A 23241-nucleotide genomic window follows, 5' to 3' on the forward strand; every position below is an offset into this window, starting at 1 on the left:
TAATCGAATTATGTGTATTATTTGATACATGACATGTATCGCATAGTAAATAGAGATATTTAACAAATTAGTAAGTATAGTGTTTTAGTAAGTTCATAATAAGGTTAAATTAGGGATTTTTGACAATGTATATGGATATTGTACTAATTCACTTAGTACATATTTTTTAGGAACGTTTACATACTTTGTAATGGATCAACAAACACTTCTTGTCGTCTTAACTGCGTTCACGCTGGTCCAACGTCAGATGTTACTAACGTTGGAGCTACTAATGAACGACAGTAGGCGTATCACGCATACATCGTTCGATACACGCCATAGAATAAGCCAGCTTGCGTACTTTTGCATGATACACGAGTCAGATCTTGTGTGTCGTCAAAGCACACGCATGGACAGGCGAACATTCGCAATTCTATGCCATTTACTTTGGACTATTTCTGGTCTTTTGTCGATCGAGATTGTTGATGTTGAGCAAATGGTAGCAACGTTCTTGCACATCCTTGCCCATGATGTGAAGAATCACGTCATTTAAAGGGAATTTGTATGGTCCGGTGAGACAAACCTCGTACTATTGGCTGTCATTCGACTATACAAGGAGTTGATAAAGAGACCTATTCCGGTAACAAACAACTGCAATGATCAACGTTGGAAGTGTTTCGAGGTAGGCATGGTACAATTTTAATGTATTTGAGCTTTAGGTACGTGGCACTTATTTCGACGTGTTTATTTTATCCTGCAGAATTGCCTTGGTGCATTAGACGGGACGTACATAAAGGTGAACGTCTCCACAGCAGATCGACCTACATTCAGAACGCATAAGAGGGAAATTGCCACAAACGTACTGGGTTTGTGCAACATGAAAGGAGATTTCGTTTATGTCCTTGCCGGTTGGAAAGGATCCGCGGTAGACTCACGGATTCTACGTGATGCCCTTGCACGAGAAAATGGACTACAAGTGCCAAAGGGTATTGCTTATTTATAATCAAACAACGCTCATTTCTACTTATATATTCAAAGCGCATAAATGAATGGTTTTAATAACAGGATATTATTACCTGTGCGATGCGGGTTATCCAAACGTATAGAGATTTCTTGACCCATACAGAGGCCAGCGGTACCACTTGCAAGAGTGACGTGGCGTTGGAAATGCACCAATAAATGCAAAAGAGTACTTCAACATGAAGCACTCTTAGGCAAGGAATGTCATTGAGCGCGCCTTCGGTGTTCTTAAGGGTCGTTGGGCCATTCTTCGTGGAAAGTTGTACTATCCCTGGCAAGTCCAGTGTCACACCATACTAGCATGTTGCTTGCTTCATAATTTGATAAACAGAGAAATGGCATATTGCGACGACGTTGGCGACGTGGACAAGGGGGACTCCGCGTACGTGACGACCATCTCTATAGAAGACATTCACTACATTGAGACGACAAATGAGTGGCCTCAGTGACGCGATGAGCTAGCTGAATCGATTTTCACAGATTGGCAGTTGCGTAACGCTTAGATAAGAAACTTTTACATTAGAAGTCATTGGTTATATGCGCATTTTATTGACCTGTAAAATGTACTGTTGCATATGAAATGTATGCGTTCATTTGTTTGTGACTGTTAAGTGTGAAATTATGATATTAAAAAACTCCATGTATTTCTTGTAATTTATCATTCTCAGTATGTCAACCTCAACCCGTGCCCCGAGGCATGTCTAGACGAAGGAGGAGAAGGGCACTCTTGTGGAGTGTTTAATGGAGTTGGTGTCAATGGGGGATGGAAATCCGATAATTGTACATTCCGGCCAGGTTACCTGGCCCAGTTGGTGCGCATGATGGTGGAGAAACTACCTGGATATCGTGTCCGCGCAACGACTGTAATTGACTGTAGAATAAAGACACTGAAGCGGACATTCCAGGCCATATCCGAAATGTGGGGGCCAGCGTGCAGTGGCTTTGGGTGGAACGATGAAGAGAAATGCATAATTGCGGAGAAAGAATTATTTGAAAATTGGGTTAGGGTAAGAAAAATAATATAAACGTCACACAACAATCGCAATGTACATTTACTTCACAATTTTTCTATCAATACTCATAAGTGATCCTTTTTTTCCCCGCAGTCGTATCCTGCAGTGAAGGGACTCCTGAATAAACTATTTCTGTATTACAACGAATTTACATATGTGTTCGGTCCCGATAGGGCAACAGGTCGATTCACTGAGATATTCGTCGACGTGGGGTCTAACGAGCCTGGCATGTATGAGAGATTTGACATGGCAGATGGAAATGAGGAGTTCCCGCTCGTGTAAAGCCAGGGGATTCGTTCATCACGACCTTCTCGTGCTTCAGAGGGTAAGACTGGATCAAGTGGATCCAAGAAGAAGAGGGAAAGTTAGCGAGAGGTGGATGTTGAAGGCATACATCTGGTGCTCGACCAAACAAACGAGTAATTCAGGATGATTGCGGAGTGGCCTGCATGTGACCTTGCCAATGACAACCATGTACGCACGGAATTCTTCCTCATATTGCATGAGATGTCGAAACTAACGAGTTTGGATAGGGCGTTATTGCAAAGGCATCTTTTGTCTCGTATGGACGACCTTCGTGGTTTCATACTCATGTCCGAGGATGAAAGGGAGGGATTTTGTAGAGTCCTCTTACGAGACATGACGAGATAGTTTATGTTTGTATCGACTTGAGTTGCTTCTTATTTGCTTACTTTTTTTTCTGTATGATATTGATTGTTTATGCTTTTGCTATTGTAGACAACTATTTTTTTTTTTCCGTTCATAATGTTTATTTAAAATTAAGAAAAATAGTAACAATTTCACCCAAGCGTTATACCAGGTAATTATATATGTTCAAAATAGGGGGACATCGCTATCGCCAATTACAAATAGGAAATAATTAATTTGTCTTTCTAAAAAATGAATTTTAATAAATTTTTTACAATATGTTCAGAAATTAATTCCAAATTTGGTAATTGTCTTTACTAATTTAATAACATTACACATACAATAGATTATTTGCAATAAGACGGGTTCAACGCTTTCGTAAAAAAGTATGCAATAAGAATTTTTTTATCATATTTACAATCTCATTTAAAAAATATTATACTACATAAAAAAAAATTATCAATCCAACCCATATAACACTTTCTCCAAATAAATTTTATCATAAATTTCACATAAACCTATGTAACGCCCCAAAATTTAAGGTAATTTATTATCTTAAGTTAAATTATTGTAATTTTAGGTGTTAATTTGCTGTTTTATTTGATTTTGAAGATTGGATCTTATTGAAAAATATCCAATTGTTGTGTTTGTGGAAAGTTGCTTAATTGTGCAGTGATTATTTATTGTAAAGTCAAAATGATTATATTATAAGGTTAATGTAATTATTTGGGGAAATTATACTATGTGGATAGTATGGTTATGTTATGTTAGTTGTGTTGGAGAAGTTTTGTGGAGAGAGAGAAAGAAATTTAAAATAATAATTATATAATGAAAAATATAATTACAATATAATTATTATTTGGTAAAAGATAATTGTGTTTTATTGGGAAAAGATAAAAAGAAGATAAAAAGGGAGATTTGGTGGGATTTGAATGAGGAGAGAGAAGATTTGGTTGTTTTGAAATAAATTAAGGAAAAGGAGATGGGAAATTAATATTGGTTTAGTAATGGTGTTTAAATAGGCTTTGGGACCCGTGCACAAAGGAAACCCTAAATTTTTCTTTTTGAGAAACCCTAAACCATCGTCGCATCCTTCCCCACACCATCGACTGTCACTGCTGTCTCGCCGTGGAACTCGAGCCCCTTCGTAAGCAGCCGTCATCTCCATCGTTCCGCCGGTTGCCGTGTCTCCATCAGCACCTCGCCGCAAGCCATCGACTGCTGGCTCGTCGTCACGGTCGTTGCTCGGTGTTGTCAGCAAGCACCTCCATCGGTCATCGTGTCGCTTACCCAGCCAATCACTCCCAGGCGAAACGCACGCCCGACCCGTACCTCCAATTGCTCCGCACCGCAAACCAACCCGATACGCGCCCTTCTCCGTGAGCCGAACGCCAGTCGCGCCCGTGCCTGCTCCCAACTGAGCCGTGCCTGCCTCCAGTCGCGAGCCGCGCCATCCAGCCAAGTCGCGCCTGCCTCCAGCTGCGAGCCGCGCCATCCAACCGAGTAGTCAAGCTATTTTGAGCCACAAGCCTATTTTTGTGTCCTTTTCACCTGTTTTGGTAAGTTGATTGGGTTTTGGAATACCCAATTAAGATTAAAATTTTTTGATCTTAAATAATTTAATTTTGGGTTAAATTAAATTATTTCTCTTAAATGACAGTTTGGACCAAGTGATTTTGGAGTGTGGGATTTCTCCAATTAAAGGCTTATTCGTTGCAACCTCGACCTCGGGTAAGTTATTTCAACTGAATTCTTGGGTCCTTGGTCGTTTGATGGTTAAGTTATGTAAATTGGTGTTTTCTAATTATTTAGGACTTTGCTGCTTGGAAAGCGTGATTTATTGTTAGAATTCATTTGAGCGAACCTCCAGGTAAGAGATTCTACTACTAGACCTACGAGTGGAATTAAGAGATCGCATATATTTTTAGTTATGCATATTAATAACTAGATTGCATAACGACATGGCAATTAATAATGATATGATATGACATTATGATATGATGTGACATGATGACATGATGATGATATGTTATGTGCATGCTATGGTTAGGGTGTATGTTAGCTTATCCTATTAGAGTCGTACCTGCATGGGTGTCCTTCAGGATCACCACCTATTTAGGACAGCGTGGTCCGACGGGACCGCCAGTCTGACATTTACATAGATATGATTCTAGTGATTCGAGGGGATCGTCTGCAGCCCGATTGTCTTAGTGTTTCCTCCGGGTACGCTACATACCAGTTTGTCCTAGGTGTTCCTTTGGGTTCACCGAAGACCAGATTTGTTCCTTCGGGATCACATGTTGCACGTGTTCGGGAACGTGCCAGTTCTTGGGTACCATTTTCAGGACTCTAATAGGCAGTTAACAGACACCTAGTGGGACTAGTAGTGGGTCTTTTACTGAGTATTTTGTACTCACTCTTTCCGTTTCTATTTTTTTTTTCAGGCAGAGGCAGAGGTAAGAGCAAAGGCAAGCTGGCGAATGACCAGAAGTGACTGTGGTGAGCCATAGGGATACGTTGCTTCCGCTTTAGGTCATAGTTCGGATTTTAGTGTTTGCATTTTATTTTATTATTTATTTGTTATTTATTTCTTTAAAATTAGATAGGCCCCGAGTTAGGATTTTATTTTTATACTTATCTCTAATCACATTTGTCTACGCATTTAAATGAAAGTTTTGAAGTTTTGTTTTATTTTTATCTTAATTTTACAAATTTTATTTATTTTTTTAAATTAGTAATGACTTCGACTTAGTATAAAAAGTTGGGTCGTTACAACCTACCCACCTGACCCCTCCCCCGAACACATCTTATCATAAAATCCCCATAACCCTTCCCCCAAACACATCTTATTCATAACACTATCATAACCCTTCACCCAAACATCTCTTATCATACAACTACATTTCTAAATCCTTCCCCCAAACAAGAGTTATGATAAAGCTAAGTTTATCATAATACTAATCCTTCCATATATCAACTCTTCCCTTAAACATACCCTAAGTTTAGAAACGTATTAGACCTAGAATAAAAATCTAGTTAAAGATGGAATTACTATTTAGAAACAAAAGCAAAGGTTTATAAACTAAACATTTTATTTTTTAACATCTAATAAATTCAGAAATCATATCATATCTAAACTCATGCTCACTATTAGTTGTCACGTCATCAAATTAAAGGAGGACGATTAGGTGTAGCTTTCACTTCATTCCCTTCATTTATTACATGACAAGATGAATATAATAATTAAACTTTTTTTAAAATGTCAATTATTTATTTACTTTCCTAGAATGCAGATTTTAATTTGACAATTGGATTGACTACATCCAAGTATTTTTCTAATTTAAGTTGGTGAGATTTTTGGTAATTGACCGGAAGTTTTCGTTCAACAATGTTTGTTGAGTGACCATTCGATAATATTTAGGAAAAATATCAATTAATACTTCTAATTAAATTAATAATATTATCAATTTAAACTCTCAATTGGTTAATAATAATAATTTAAACCTATCATTCTTTTATTATTTTATCAATTTACACTTTTATTCCGTTACATTTTATAAACGTCATGTTTGTACATACTTATAATTTAATCAATTAAATCTATGTTCTTTCATAAGTGAATCAAGAATTTAAAAACTCATTTAATATTTCCTTTGCAAATTGTCCATACTATTCTAGTTAATCATTCATTTCATTAATCCAACATTTGAAGAAGACTACTCACGTGTAAGAATTTAATGCAACTAATTGTGTTCGCAATAAATGACCTAGCTTGATTTCTTATAACAATTTAGAAGTTTAATTCAAAACATATAATTATACATTTTACATGATATTTCTTAACTAAATATTCTAGCAAAGTGTTAATTGATATCAACTTAAGCATATAAGCATATAGTTAATATAATATAATTATTAGTCCAGAAGTTTGAATTGATACAAAAAGTAGCAAAGATAAATAGAAATTGTGGCTAGCATATTTATGTTGTTGGGAATGTGTCTAGAATTCCACACACCAGTTAGATAAATGAAAGATTAAGAAATATATTACTAAAAAAAAACTATTTTCATTAATATACAAAGACTTTTAAAATAAAATTAAAGATTAGATTTGATTTACGTTAAAAGTGAAAAATATCAATTTGACCACAAAAATCCCACAAAGAGAGGTAGAGAAGGCAAGTATAGCCACTCCCCACTTGGACACTACACTTTTCTTGTCAGATAGATCATCAATTTATTTTTCATTTTAATATAAACTCTCTCTCTCTCTAAAAGTTTCAATTACCGAAAGTTTTGGTGTGTGTTAAAACTTACTCATATTTTTGGGTGTCCACATCTATATTATTTAACTATTATCCCTTTATTCTAAATCCTAATGAAAATTTCAATAAATAAAATAAATAGATAAGAGTGTTTGAATTTTTTTATAAAAATTAATTTTTGAAAAACACATTTGTTTTTTTTGTAACAGATTTACTTTTCTATTTCCAAAATAAAATTTTGTTTCGAAATTATGAAGGCAATTAATTGAAAATGAAACAAAAAAAGAGTTTTCAAACAAATACATCTTATTTTTCAAAAAAAATAGAAAATAATTATCAAATATGTATGATTTTTGTTTTCAATAAACAAAAATTTTAAAAACGTTAAATACAAAAACTGAAATCATTATTTAATAGAGCCTAAATAATCATAAATCTTCTTTTCACCATCGCTTCTTTCTCTCAAAAAGAGGTTATTTCTCTTTCTCCATCCCTTACGCAATATAAAATTATTCAAATTCACTTTCCATCCCAAAATTTCATTTTAGTCTCTCTATTTTAAACTTTGTTAAACTTTAATGGTCTTTTTATTTAATTGTTTAATTTTAGTCTAAAATACTTTCAAATGTGTAATTTTAATTTTTTACTTTTTTTTTTTTAATCTTAAATTTAGTCTCTTGACATTAATTTTTATTCAAATTAATTAAATAATCATAATATTTTCAGTGGAACACAATATGTAAATATGTTTTTAAAATTATGGTGAAAATGCTAATAGAAAATAAAAAGGAAAGGAAAACTAGGACAAATCGAAATCGAAATTATATTTAAGATTTATTGAAAATCCTTAGACTAAAATTAAATAATTGAAACTACAAGAACTAAACGTGAACAAACTCTAAAGGATAGGGACCAAAATAATATTTTAATCTTTTTTACGAAGCTAAATCGTACTTCTGACTTTAAGGTTCATACACAATTATTAGGTTACTTTTTTGAATCATTGTTGCATATTTAGGTTTCTAACACTCTCTGAATTGAAATAGAGATGTTTAGAGAAAAAAAAAGGATATATATATATATATATATATATATATATATATAAAAGTTTGACAAAACTTATTAAATAAGTTTAGAAGCTAAAACTGGGTAAATTTACCAATTTCTCGATGCTTTAACACACTTTTACTCGCTAACAGTAAGTAAAAAACCATTAATATTACTTATTCAAGGAAATGAAATTATAGTAAAAAACCATTAATATTACTTATTCAACCAATAGATGTAAATCATAATGGGTAGAAATTTTCTTAACGTTTGAAATGATTTAGATTTGTTACGTTGTTTAGTTAGAAGTTCAAGACAATTTGATTCCAACATCAAAATTGTCTCTAAAGTATATGTAATTTAGGATTATTGGTGGTATCATATAAAAACATTTATTTCTGTTGATGTTTTTCTATCTATTTTTTTGACATTTCTAATCTATAATAAAATTGTTCTCTCTATTTACAAACATAACAAATACATCATTAATAAATCATGCAAATTTTCGTGCCATTCTTCATTACTTACATTTTTATTTCATTACCATCATCTTAAAATTAAAGTTTGATGGAACTCAGGTCAGTTTAAATAAAAAATATAATGAATCTTTATTTGTAGTACCAAAAATTTGCCCATATTAGAAAGTTCTCCCTATTTTTTCTAGGTATGTTTTTCTTATAGTACTCAAACATATACTTCTAAAAATGGAATCATGTGTCTCTCTCTTGAATGATGACTATAAATATGCGTCTTTCTCTTTCATGTTATTCTGTGACCAGAAAAGGTGTCAATGTCCATGCATGAATTATTGTCATTGAAGAACAGTAGAGAGAGAATCATAGGCCATTCTTTAAAAGATAATTGGATTGTAATTTGTACTGTAGTGGCAGAGCAAGAAGTAGAGAATTCTTCTGACAACAATCAACTTCTCTTGTGACAAAGATCAAGTTGATATTACTTAGTCAAAACTTACTTTTTATCCCTACGTTAAAATGTTGAATATTAAGTAATAGTAAAATCTTTTGAAACATTGATGAAAAATAAAGTAAAAAGAAAAAGTAGACATAAATAATTATAAAAAGGGGAAATAAGGGATTCGAGTATGGTTGTTGCACCCCTAGAAGAGGACACTAACCCTTGTCTGGCGGGTGATTTTAAGATTTTTATTTTATTTTTCTCTCTCCAACCTGTTATTTGTGGAGGGACACATTCCAACCATGTCTAACCTAACTTTTCAGGGAGCGTTTGAAACATGGAGTAAGTTATTATATTCTGATTATTATAGTCTCTGGGCTATTATAATTTATGTTTCGGGTGCAGATTATTATAGTCTGAGTTATTATAATCTGTGTTTGGGGTGCAGATTATTATATTCTGTGTTATTATAGTCTATGTTTGGGGTGTAGATTATTATAATTTAAGAAATATCAAAAGTGTTTTTTCACTATTTTTTTTTGTAATACACATTTTTTCCAAAATTATTTTATTTAATCTTGTTAATTATGTAGTTTGTTTAATAAATTTAACTATAATCTCCATAATGTAATTTTCTCATTTGTTTAGGCTATCGTGTTTGAAATTATGTTACAGATAATCCCTACAAATCGTTGACAATTTTTAAAAGAGATTAATCTCACAAAATAAAATTCCTCCACAATATGTTCTTAGTGAAATATAAATATATAAAGTTTGATAGCATTTGTAATTAAAACTTAGATCAATACAAACCTAGATTATGAGTTCACACAATAAAAGTACAAAGTTATAAAATCGTTAATTGGTCAAAAATTATTTTTCAAGAGAACATTCAATACTCTAATTTAAGTTCTGTTGGAATCGACAAGAATCCCCCAATGCCCTCCACACTACGGTATAGAATTTGCATAAACTTTGCCCTATCTCGGCTTCATAGTTCACAGGGATATCTTGCACCTGTTTCACGACTTTAGCACGCAATTCGACCTTCGTTGCACGTTTTTCTTTTGGTCAATCTACAATTTCCTTTAATCTGCAATTGCCTTCAAAAGACATTAATCCTAAAAAGAAGGGATATATATGAGAATGATCTAATCAACCTAACATACAATTTAATTAATTTTGGATGTTATTGTAACGCCCCAAAAATTAAGATAATTTACTGGGCGTTATTTTGAATCCATTTAATGAGAATTATTTGATTTAGATGCGAATTGAAATTAATTAAATATTTCTTGGATGAATATTTAATTAATTAGAGGTTTTAGCATGTAGTGTTTGTTAAGTTTTTGTTTAAATGGTAGGTTAAGAGGATTAAGTAAAGTTGTGGATTTTTAGTGTTGTTGAAGTTGAATTTAATTAAATAATTATGGATGTTATTTAATTAAATTATCGGGTGAAAAGTTTGTTGGAGATTTAATAATTATATGTATATGTGGACATATATATACAATTATTATGTTAATGGAAAAGATAATTATATTTGTTGAAATATAATTATTTAAGGATAAGATAATTATTTTGGAGAAAGAATATTTGGTAAGGGAGAAAAAGTAAAATAATTATATTTTGGGAAAATATAATTATTTGTAAAAGGATAATTATTTTGGAGAAAGATAAATAATAATTAATTATGGTGGAAGATAATTAATTATTTTGGAGAAAGATAAATAATAATTAATTATTTTGGAGAAAGATAAATAATAATTAATTATTGTAGAAGATAATTAATTATTTTGGAAGAAAGGTAAATAATAATTAATTATTGTGGATGATAATTAATTATTCTGCAGAAAGATAAATCTTGATTCTGGAGTTAAGTTGTTATGGTTGGGTTAAGATAATTCATGTTGGAAATTATAAGTGATTTATTGGAAAAGATTTGATTGATTTAAATAAATTGAGGATTTAAGTAAATTTGAGATTTTGGAGGGAAAAGTTAGTTTTGGTGGAATTGTAATTAATTGAGTATATATATATGGATATATATATTCAATTAATAATTTGGAAAAGTGAAGTTAATTATATGATGGAATATAATTATATTTGTTTGGAAAAGAAGATAATCCATAAAGAGAGAGATGGTTGATTTGATTGGACGAAAAAGATATATATTTATAAGAGAGAATAATGGTTTAAATAAATATATATTTATTGTAGATTTTGGTGAGAGAAAAATAATAATAATAAAGAAGTATTATTATTATTATTAATGATTATAAATGCCTAAGATTAAGGCATTTATTTAGGAAAGATAATGGAAATAAACATATATGTATATTTTTTTGGTATTATATATATATATATATATATATATCCTAAAAGGAAAAGGAAAAGGAAATAATAATAATAATAAATATTATTGTTATTATTTGGGTCTATAAATAGCATTAGAATGCTTAAGATGGAAATAAAGGAAAAAGAAAAAAGTTATTTATCTTCTTCTCTAAGATAACCCTCTGCTGTCGCCGCCTCAGTTGAAGTTAAGATTGGTCTCTTTGGAAGCTTGAGGATTTAAAGTGATGAATTTTTCATCAAGGATAAGAGGATTTTCCAACCTTCATTTGAATAACCTTGGTAAGCCAAAGAAATTAAATTAATATTTTATTAATTTAATTTTGGATCTATTTGGGGTTTCTGTAAAGGTTCAATTGGCTAAACTTTTTTTAAGATCTAAATCTTGGATTTTTCCCAATCAAGGTTGAATTGGTTTCAACCCCAATTTTTAGAAAGTTAATTAATTTGGGAGAATTTTTGGGTGTTAACCAATTGCCAATTTCATTAATTAAGATACTAAGTGTTCCTTTTATGATTAGGATCAAGTTAATTGGAGAATTTTTACTGTCAACTAGGGAGTACCTTGTTTGACTAAAATCTCCAGGTAAGAGATTCTCCTACTAGACCTTCGAACTGAATTTAAGAGACCGCATGTAATTATGGTTATGCATTGATGGTAGCTAAAATGCATAACTTGATGCTACTGATAATGACTGTCATTGTATTGATGTTGATGATGATGACTGAGATTATTATGTTGATGATTGATGATGATGACTGATGTTATGTTAATGACCGGTAGTATGTTGTTGATGACTGTTGATGATTGTTAATGCATGATATATTAATCACATGATTAAGGACGTTAAGATTAATACTCATGCCATGTTATGATGTTATGTTATGCTACATGCTATGGATAGGGTGTTCTGTTAACTTTGTCTATTAGAGTCGTACCTGCATGGGTGTCCTTCGGGATCACCACCTATTTAGGACTGTGTGGTCCGACGGGACGCCAGTCTAGCATGGATATAGATATGATTCGAGTGATTCGACGGGGTCCTCGCATCCCGATTGTCTTAGTGTTACCCCCGGGTTCACTATAGACCAGCATGTCCTAGGTGCTCCCTCGGGACACCGAAGACCAGATTTTCGTTCCTACGGGAGCGCATGTTGCACGTGTTCGGGAACGTGCCAGAGATTGGGTACCATTTTCAGGACTCTAATGGGAAGTTAACAGACACCTAGCGGGACTAGTAGTAGGTCCCTTACTGAGTATATGTTTATACTCACTCTTTCTATGTTTAACATTTCAGGCGAAGGTAAAGGTAGAGGAAAGCTGGCGAGCGACAGAGAAGGATCCGTGACATGCCATATGGGGACTCAGTTTTGCTTCCGCGTTTATGTTTTAGTGTTTTTAATATTCCGTTTTTAGTGAAAATTTATTCTTCCCTCGTTTCAAAAAGTGTCTCTTGTCATTGTTTTTTTTTAGTAATGACCTCAGCTTAGTATAAAGAGTTGGGTCGTTACAGTTATATAATTAAATTGTAGAGTATAAATTTTGTTGAAGATTTGATAATTATATGTATATGTGAAAATCTATATATAATTATTATATGAAAGGAAAAAATAATTGAATTTTGGAGAAAAGATATTTATTAAGGGAGAAAAAGAAAAATAATTATGTTTTAGGAAAATATAATTATTTGTAGAAAGATAATTATTTTGGAGAAAGATTAATAATAATTAAATATTGTGAAAGATAATTAATTATTTTGGAGAAAAATAAATAATAAATAATTATTATGGAAGATAATTGATTATTTGGGAGAAATATAAATATTAATTCTGGAGAGAAGTTGTTATTATTGGGTAAATAAGGAAAGAGAAGGAATTAGATTTATTTAAAGGAACAATTGATAATTATATATTGAAATATAATTATTGAGAAAAAAGAATGTTACATCTTAAATCTTTAAGGAACCTTTATTAATTATGTTAAATTATTTGGATGTTTTATTAAAGATTGGAGCTAAAATTTAATGGTTGAGTTAACATAATTCATTGTTGAAAGTTATGAGTGATTTATTGGAAAATATTTGATTGATTAAAAAAAAAATTAAGGATCTAAGTTAATTTGATATTCTGGAGGGAAAAGTTAGTTTTGGTGGAATTGGATTTAATTGAGTATATATATATGAATGTATATATTTAATTAATAATTTGAATTTTTGGTAGAATATGATATTAATTATTTGGTTTTGTATAAATAATTAATATGGAAAAGTAAAGTTAACTATAAGACCAAATATAATTATAATTATTTAGAAAATAAGATAATCCACGAGGAGAGAGATGTTGATTTGATTGGACGAAGAAAGATATATTTATTTAGAAGATAGAATGGTGGTTTAAATAAATATATATGTTTAATATAGATTTTGGTGAGAAAAAAATAATAATACTTTATTATTATTATTATTATTAATAGTTAATATAGATTTTGTGTATTAAAGGAATTTATGTAGATAATGGGAATAAAGATATATGTATATTTTGGTATTACATATATATCCTAAAAAGAAAAGGAAATAGTAATAATAAATATTAGGAAAACTTACATAAATGTAACAAAACACCAAACTATTTACGGCCCGTGTAACAAAGCCCATAAAGTTAACCATTTTTTAAATATTCCAGGTTTGCCCTTCTCTTCCTCGCGATTTCTTTCATCGTCTTCCTCTTCGATTTCTTTCATCGTCTTTCTTATTTTTCTCTTTTTTTTTCTACGATTTCTTTCCATCATCTTTCTTATTTTTCAATTATTTTTTTACGTCGTTAAATCATTCCATCGTATTTCTTCTCTTTTTTCACTGCGATTTCTTTCCATCGTATTTCTTCTTTTATGATTTTGTGATTTTTTTCAACCATCTTTCTTCTTTTTTGATTTATTTTTACATCGTTTAAGATTTACATCTTCTTCTTTTCTGATTCTTTTTTACATTGTTTAATCTTTCCATCGTCTTTCGTTTTTTCTTTTTTTTACGCGTTTATAATTGGGTAACCAAATCTAAACGACTGTGTATAAGACAATGAATCTTGAAAAAAAATCATTTAGATTGGAGTAGCCAAATGTAAACGATCGTATAAAAAAAATTATGTATAAAGAGTCTTGAAAAAAAATCATTTAGATTGGAGTAGCCAAATGTAAACGATCATTTAAAAAAGTAAACGATTGTGTAAAAAAAATAAAAGATTGTGTATAAAAAATCTTGAAAAAAAATTATTTGGATTGAAGTAGCCAAATGTAAACGATCGTGTAAAAAAAGTAAACGATAGTGTAAAGAAATTTAAACGATCGGGTACAAAAGAATTTAAAAAATCGTGTACCAAATTTTTTAAAAAATCATTCTAGCCATATCTAAACGATCGTGTAACAAAATTAAATGATGGAATTAAAAAGATAAATTGTAGTTATATCTAAACGATCCCGTATAAATTGTAGTCATATCTAAACGATCGCGTTGTAGCCATATCTAAACGATCGCGTATAAATTATAACCATATCTAAATGATCGCATTATAGTCATATCTAAATGATTGCCTTGTAGCCATATCTAAACGATCGCGTATAAATTATAGTCATATCTAAACGATCGCGTATGTATTGAACCATATCTAAAAGATCGCATATAAATTATAATCATACCTAAACGATCGCGTATAAATTATAACCATATCTAAACGATCGCGTATAAATTGTAGACATATCTAAACGATGACATATATATTGAACAATATCTAAACAATCGCGTATATATTGAACCATATCTAAACGATCGGCTATAAATTGTAGCCATATCTAAACGATCACAAATATATTACACGCGCGTTATTAACGGTGTGGTTGACGGGACATTTTTGGTATTTTACACGGTGGGCCTCTGAACTTTTTCCGTTTTTCAAACTTTTCTATACAGTGTAAATATTTTGCTGTTTTTTTTTTATATTTTTGAAAAGACCCCTAAATATTATTGTTTTTATTTGGCTCTATAAATAGCATTGTAGTGCTTAAGTTGAAAAGAAAAGGAAAAAAAGAAAAAAAGTTATTTATCTTCTTCATTAAGATAACCTTCTGCTGCTACCGCTACCTCACTAGTTTTAGTTATGATTGGTCTCTTTGGCAAAACTTGAAGATTTAAAGTGATGAATTTTTCGATCAAGAATAAGAGAATTTGTTCAACCTCCATTTGAGTAACATTGGTAAGCTAATAAAATTAAGTTAATAATTTGTTAATTTAATTTTAGATCGATTTCTTTAAAGGTTCCATTTGCTAATTTTTTGAAAATTTAAATCTTGGATTTTTCCCAATCAAGGTTGAATTGGTTTCAACCCCAATTTTTAGAAAGTTCAATAATTTGGGAGAATTTTTTGATGATAGCTAATTGCTAATTTTATTAATTAAGATATTGAAATTTTCTTTTATGATTAGGATCAAATTAATTGGAGAATTTTTACTGTCAGCTAGGGAGTACTTTGTTTGGCTAAAATCTCCAACTAAAAGATTCTCCTGTTAGACCTTCGAATGGAAGTTAAGAGCTTGCATATAATTTTCTATTATGCATTGATGTAGCTAAGATGCATAATGTGTTGATGTTGATGATGATGACTAATATTATGTTTATGACTGGCAGTATGTTGATGATGATGACAGTTGATGTTGATTTTAATGCATAAAGCATTAATATCATGATTTAGAAATGTTTATGATGATGTTATATTATGCTACATGCTATGGATAGGGTGTGCTGTTAGCTTTATCTATTAGAGTCGTACCCACATGGGTGTCCCTCGGGATCACCACTTTTTTTATGACTGTGTAGTCCGACGGGACTACCAGTTCAGTATGAGATGATATGTTTATGAGTAACTCGACGGGATCACTCACAGCCCGATTGTCTTAGTGTTTCCTCTAGGTTCACTAAAGATCAGTTTGTCCTAGGTGTTCCTTTGGGTTCACCAAAGACTAGAGATGTTCCTACGGGATTACAGACTGCACGTATTCGACAACGTGCCAGTTTAGGGGTACTACTCTATAAGACTCTAATGGGAAGTTAACAAACACCTAGCGGGATTAGTAGAGGGTCCCTTACTGAGTATATGTTTATACTTACTCTTTCTATGTTTAATATTTCAAGCAAAGGTAAAGCTAGAGGAAAGCTAGCGAGCGATAGAAAAGGATCTGTGGCATGCCATATGTGGACTCAGTTTTGATTTTGCGTCTATGTATCAGTATTTCAGTATTTTGTTTTTAATGAAAATTTAGTCTTCCTCTCTTTAAGAAAGTGTCTCTTGTTATTGTTTTTTTTAGTAATGACCTCAACTTAGTATAAAGAGTTGGGTCGTTACAATCAGCCTGGTCACATATTAGAAAAAACAGAGATCAATCGGCTTCAGCACATGGATACAAAAATTTACAGTAGAAGACAAAGAATCACAATGATCGTAGAATACAACAAAAGAAATCAGATCACATAGTATAGAAAAAAATATAGACCAATTGGATACCCTTCGAGTCAAAAAATATACTATAAGGAGTGTTCAAAATTCATATGGTAACATATTAAAAAAATTGAATCACATACCAATCGGACAAGCAAACTCAAGAAATACAAAGAACAATATAAATCTGTGAAACAAAGAAAAGGACCCCATCATCGGCTTCAAGAGCATACAAGAATCACAAAATTTCATGAACAAATCAGGAAAAGCAAAGGGACCTCATCATTGGCTTTTATAAAATAATAAAGAAGGAATACAAACTGTGAATGGATGGAAAATCTTCATCCCTACCATGCTCTCTTCGAACCCTAACCTTACTCATATCCTCGTAAAACCCCTACAAAGCTCCGAACAAAAATCCACAAACTCTAACAACCAAGTTCTATTGGATCTGTGAACGAATGATGGCCAAGAGAAAAATATTTTGGATAGAAGATTTGGAGCGGCAAGGGAGAAGAATGAGCGAAAAGGATAAGAATGGCAAGGGGACAGAAATGATTCAGAAGAAGGGAGATGAAGTTGATCGTGGAGAAGGAAGACAAAGTGGATCGTGAAAGAAGGCAGACAAAGTAGAAAGTGGAGTTGACAGTGGGGAACAATATGGAGACAAAGTGGAAAGTGGAGTTTGTAGAGAGAATAACAGTAAAAGATTATGGTTATTTTCACTCTTGGTTATTGCATAATATATGGGTCAAACGTGGAGTAGCCCACTCCACTTCACCTCACTCTGTGAACTAAACAACCTCTTAGTTACTTTGTTCTCAAACCATTTATTTCTTTATTTTCACTCTTTTTTTCATAACACTATTCTTCTTCATCTCCCTCTTGTTTTCTTTGTTCTTACCTCTACTTGAGACTTGGGAGTCATTTTAGATTATGGGTTTGTTTTAAAAAAATGTTTAAGAGGTTCAATTAATTACAAGATCGGTTCCAAATATAGAAAAATTGTAAATATAGTAAAATCTATCAATCATAAAAGTCTATCAATGATAAATCATATTCAAATATCAAGTCTATCGCTAATAAACTTAGATATAATTATAATTTTTTCAAAATATTATTATATACTTGATTATCACTAGAAGAATTTTGGCCTTTAATGTCGGTTTAAAACCGACATTAAAGGCCTTTAATGTCACTTGGCAACCGACATCTTTGTGAGCGTTATTAAAGGCCTTTAATGTCGGGTGGGCTTTAATGTCGGTTTAAAAACGACATTAAAGGCCTCTTTAATGTCGGGTTAAAAACGACATTAAAGGCCTTTAATGTCAGTTTTCAACCGACATCTTTGATGGTGTTATTGATGCCCTTTGATGTCGGTTGGGCTTTAATGTCGGTTTAAAAACGACATTAAAGGCCTCTTTAATGTCGGTTTGTCAGTTTTCAACTGACATCTTTGATAGTGTTATTGAAGCCCTTTAATGTCGGTTGAACTTTGATGTTGGTTTAAAACCGACATTAAAGCCTAGTTTTTGGATTCATTTTTACAAATTTATTTTTATTTAATTGTCACATTATTGTCCTATAGACCGACATTGGATCAATGTAGATAAATATGTTTTTCACACGCCAACAAATCAATGAAATTCATATTAAGTTAGAAACTATAATATTTGTCTTTTATACACAAAATAAAATCTTAATATTATGTATTTTTTCGGTGTTATTTAATATATTCTATATATTGTAGAGTTCTTTACCTTCTACAATAGTACATGAAAAAATATTCTAATACAAGAATTAAATAATTAAAAATCCTAAATGCCTTCTCAGTCTTCAATTTTCAACGGTCGCTTGGCAATCTCTGCACAATCGCTTAGCTTTCAACCCGATATGACTTCAATTATCTATAAACAATATCCAAATAAACCATTTATATAGAATAACAAAGTTGTTTGAAGTACTAAAATTGCAGAGAAGGATGAAAAGTTTTTAAGATTTTATATCCACCCCAATCCACATAACTCTCTTTAGTCTACCTCAGCCATCAGGCTTTCCTAAATCTCTTCAATCTATTATTAGAAATATTCCATAGATGCAATCATATACAATCCTTTTCGCAAATAAAAAAAAAAACATTTTATGTGGCAACCTATGAAGTCTTGTAATTGATTAGCTCATAATATTGCCCGCCAAATGAATAATCAACATTTTTTTACATAACATTATTATGAAAACCAATATCAATCTATAAAGAAATAAGCAACATCAACACAATAAGTTGAAAAGTAAAGCGATCAATGAGACTGTAAGCATGAAACAACTTGAAATGGCTTTTAAGGACCCAAGCATTATAGATATATTATTTGCTTCTAGAGAATATTTGCCAAATTTTCACTCAAGAGTTAATAAAATAGTATGTGAAGCAAAGGAAACTAACAAACTTCTAAGCTCAAAGTTCATTACTGATAAAGAACGTCATAAATCATTTTTCTGTTTAATGAGAATTAGAAAAAAGAACACAAACAATACTGACCTTTGAAGAGAAGTATAAGATTTCGTGTCGACACGGCGGTTTACAACAACCCCCCCCCCCAAATACCTTGGGATTAATAATGAAGATTTTTCCTTTTGGAATTCCAACTTTAAGGTAGCTAAATTCATCCGTGTCCCTGTTTCCAAACCCAGCATAAAATGGATTGTAATCTGGAGGAAATAGTTCTCGAATCCTCTAGAAGTTACAAAAGCAGACTATGAGCCATCTTATTCAGAAGTCAGTACACATGTAAACGTATGATATTCAAAATTTCTAAGTTGAGGAATTGTATCCTGAAAAATGCTTAATATCCAAGTAAAAATACATTTTTAACAGTCATGCATCGAAACTGCAGCTCATCAAAGTATACTTGTGAGAATGAAGAATGTAAAATTTGTATAAATTTCAATATCAAAGAAAAATATCAACAAAGATAGAAGGAAAACTAACCTCCAAGCAGGCAATCTTGAACTCATGAGGAGCCCGCCGAATAACTGTGAAGGAGGAATTGAGCTCAAAGGTATTATTCACAAATCCAAGCATGCCTAGCCTATTTATATGTTTATCGCATTATTCTTCAAATTATGCTTACAACCCATTCTCCACAATTAGCTAGGAAAACTTCAGCACCCCAAAGCTAGAATTAGGAGATGGGTTTTTTTTACCAGAAAGCTTAATTTTAAGATTTTTCCAGGGAAAACAACCTATTCACTCACCCAATGCTAACTTCCTCCTTCCACAATCCTTCTATTTATAACCAAACCCCATAACCACCGCCTACCTAATTATTAATATACACTTATAATATCTCTAATTGCATTCCTATCACTAACCTTTTGGTATATTCATGGCATATGTGAAAAACTAACTAGCATCCTACTGAGAGTAAAGGTTCATTCTACAATTACACTGTTGTTATTATGTCACAACAGATCTTGTTGCCTCCCAATGTTAGGCTAGATACTAGGAACAATCTTGAGATGGACACTTGATCCAATACAGTTCCTAACTTTATTCACATTTCAACTATCCAGAAATTCAACTTGCAATCCTATTTTAAACTAAGTATAGAATATCTTATTATTCAGACAAACATATACCAATTCCATAACATGGTCTGTCTACATGCATGTACTGTATGGCATTGAAAGGTTCACAAGCAATAAACTCTCAAGTTAGCTTAAACTCTCACACCAACGGACAAGAATTACATTGGTAGAAGAATCAATAGACACACAAAGGAAGCCGCGGAAATCCTATAGAAATCCCATCCATATTTTTTCATTGATAACGAGAAATAGAGAATATGGGTGATGAAAAAGAGGAAAGTAATAACTAAGTAGTTGTCCAACCTTTTCTCATAAAGACGAGCTGAGACAAGGCTAGCAAAAGTCTCAGGCTTCATGTCCCTCTCTTCACGAAGTTGGTACAGTTTGTGCTGATAAACAAGCCGTTGATACCTTCATTTCAAGGGCAGGAGGTAAGCAATGACAAATTAGACCAAAACAAACAAATCCACCAACAGAAACATACAGTGTCTGAGCATCGGTACCAAGCCCCGAAAGGCCAAGAAATAGCTTATCATGAATCCTGTAAATTTTCTGGAAATCTGTGGCAATAGTCTGCAACTGAACACCAAGTCTACGATCACTGGCAATGGCAAAGCAATTCTTCCCCACCATCGCAACTACAGCACTTCCATTAACCACAGACCCCTCTGGTAAAGCCTTCCCATCCTGCATTGGTAAAAACCAGGAAAGATCAATCGTGGATACTAAGTCAAGAATTTAAGCTCTAAATAGTGAATACATTACTTGCTTAAGGTTGAAAAGAAATTGGCGGGTGTGATACGCCTGAGAAATTGATCGTGCACTGAGAAAAAGCAATTGGTACCCATTTTCCTAAAAATATATAAAATAAAGTAAACTAAATTAAATTAAATTAAACTGGGAGAGTTCATTGCATCATAGTTCATTACATTCGATCGTCCAACTGATGAGGACGAGATGAAAACATACCTTAATAGCAGAAAATAAATTTGTGACACCTGTTTGTGACCAATCCATTCCAACAAAGGGCATGAATTGACCCAGAACATCCGACCTAAGAAAGTGACAAAAGAGGAAAAAGTAAAAAAAGTGAGCACGAGAGATAGGAAAAAAAGAAGAAGAAAAAAAGGTAAATATTTATTTAAATCCCCCTAGATAACTTCATTTTTAGAATTTGATTAAGAATTCAAGTGTTTCTTTAATAAAGTTGATAGTCCAGCTTGGAACATGAGAGGAAACAAGCATGAATTTCAAATTCAGAAAACTAAAAACCAAATCATCATCAAATGGAGTTTAAGCTATTTATTGCACAAGAACATTGGGCAAAACATTAAAGAACTCCATTGACTGAAAAGCTAACGCTACAAATTAAACTTCTAATTTTTTATAAACTAACTTATTTGGACTTTTAAGTTAGTATTAATTACCTTTGAAAATTCATTAGAATTATAGCCTACTGGATCAAAATAGTTATATTGTTAATTAGAACTTACAAGAAAGTATGATTAGCAAGTTGAATCAAGGCCTTCACCGCGAAGTGATCGGAGTCCGCCATGGCGACCAAAGCAGGAATAACTCCAAGATCCACAATTAGCTTTCTAACCTTCGAGTTACCGCTCTCTTTTTTAATCAACCTCTCAATTTCCTTCGCGACTCTCTCTTTCTCATCTCCGTCGCCGAAGTGAAGGCTCTTCACTGTCCTCTGCAACACAGAGGAGGAGGAGGCGACCAGCTGATCATCGTCATCAACAATACTGTATTGATGTCCACACCCCACGTGCGAACACAGCCTAAGCCCATTCCCGAGCGACCCCCCACGTGCCTCGAACCATTTCGCTAAAAACTGACTTGCTGGATGAGCCTCCGGTGCCGGGATATTGCAACCGAAATCGCTCAACAACGGACATCCCGAGCCGATAACGTGCCGATGGTGAGGAGGGTGAGTGTTCCACGTGAGGCACGAGCGCGATGCGGTAACGGAAGAAGCTTGAGAAAGGAAGAAAGTGATGAGAAAGTGATGAGATTGATCAGAGAAGAAAGTGATGAGATTGAGAAAGGAAGAAAGGGAAGAAAGTTGAGAGAAAACCTTTCTTTCGTAGGGTTTGGTAGAGAAGAAAGGAGAAAAGAGAGGGTTTGGTAGAGAAGAAAGGAGAAAAGAGTAAAGTAAGAGAGAGAAAAATTCAACTTTTTACAAAATTAGAAAAATAAAAAAGACTTTTAATGTCGGTTCTAAAAAACATGATGTTTAATGTCGGTTTTAAACCGACATTAAAGATAAAGCTTTAATGTCGGTTTAAAACCGACATTAAACATCCGCTTTTTGAAAACCGACATTAAAGCCCATTTTTCATTTTTTCCACCCGACATTAAAGGCCAGATTTGTTGTAGTGTATTATCCCTAAAATTGTCACTCATTATAATTACACTTGATTATGAAACAATTACTTCGGCAAGTAAAATGTGAATTATAAAACTTTTTTAGTGAAACGTTTGATAAAGTATACATGGGAGAACTGAGGTGTTGTATTCGTATTTTCTCCTATAGGATGGACAATTATAGGATTGGCAAAAATATTTCAGAAAACTAGTTACATATGGCTCAAAGGTTTTTTGTTTTTGGTTTTTTTTTTTTGTTTTTTTTTCTTTTTTTGCAAAATTAATAAAACGAGTCTTCCAAACCAATTCAAAAAATGAAATGAAATTGAAAAAATCTAAAATACTCTGATTGATTCATGAACTTTTGCATAAATTTGATTGCTAGGTGCGGTTCTTATTTGATTGTCATATGATTATTTCTATTTTTTGTTGATAAGTTTTCCTTCTAACAATCATTTGATTATCTTCTTATTGTTATTTGATTTTTTTTTTCATTGTAATTTTTTTGTTGCTTGATTGCCTTCTAATCGATATTTGATTGACTTCTATTCTT

The 23241-nt window shown here is 32.2% G+C and overlaps 1 protein-coding gene across 1 annotated transcript; it reads right to left on the reverse strand.

Annotated features, from left to right (window-relative positions):
• Window positions 1-19720: 19720 nt before the first annotated feature.
• LOC127149454 (proteasome subunit beta type-3-like) lies at window positions 19721-21882 on the reverse strand. Its single transcript, XM_051084960.1, has 6 exons — window positions 21806-21882; window positions 21282-21366; window positions 21078-21164; window positions 20797-20999; window positions 20616-20723; window positions 19721-19757 (listed from the first exon to the last, which is right to left on the reverse strand). The coding sequence occupies exons 1-6, from the start codon at window positions 21865-21867 to the stop codon at window positions 19736-19738; spliced, it is 567 nt and encodes a 188-aa protein (XP_050940917.1). The 5' UTR covers window positions 21868-21882; the 3' UTR covers window positions 19721-19735.
• Between the last annotated feature and the right edge of the window lie 1359 nt (window positions 21883-23241).

Source organism: Cucumis melo, chromosome 5 (genome assembly GCF_025177605.1).
Source record: "Cucumis melo cultivar AY chromosome 5, USDA_Cmelo_AY_1.0, whole genome shotgun sequence".
In the NCBI taxonomy this organism is placed as follows: domain Eukaryota; kingdom Viridiplantae; phylum Streptophyta; class Magnoliopsida; order Cucurbitales; family Cucurbitaceae; genus Cucumis; species Cucumis melo.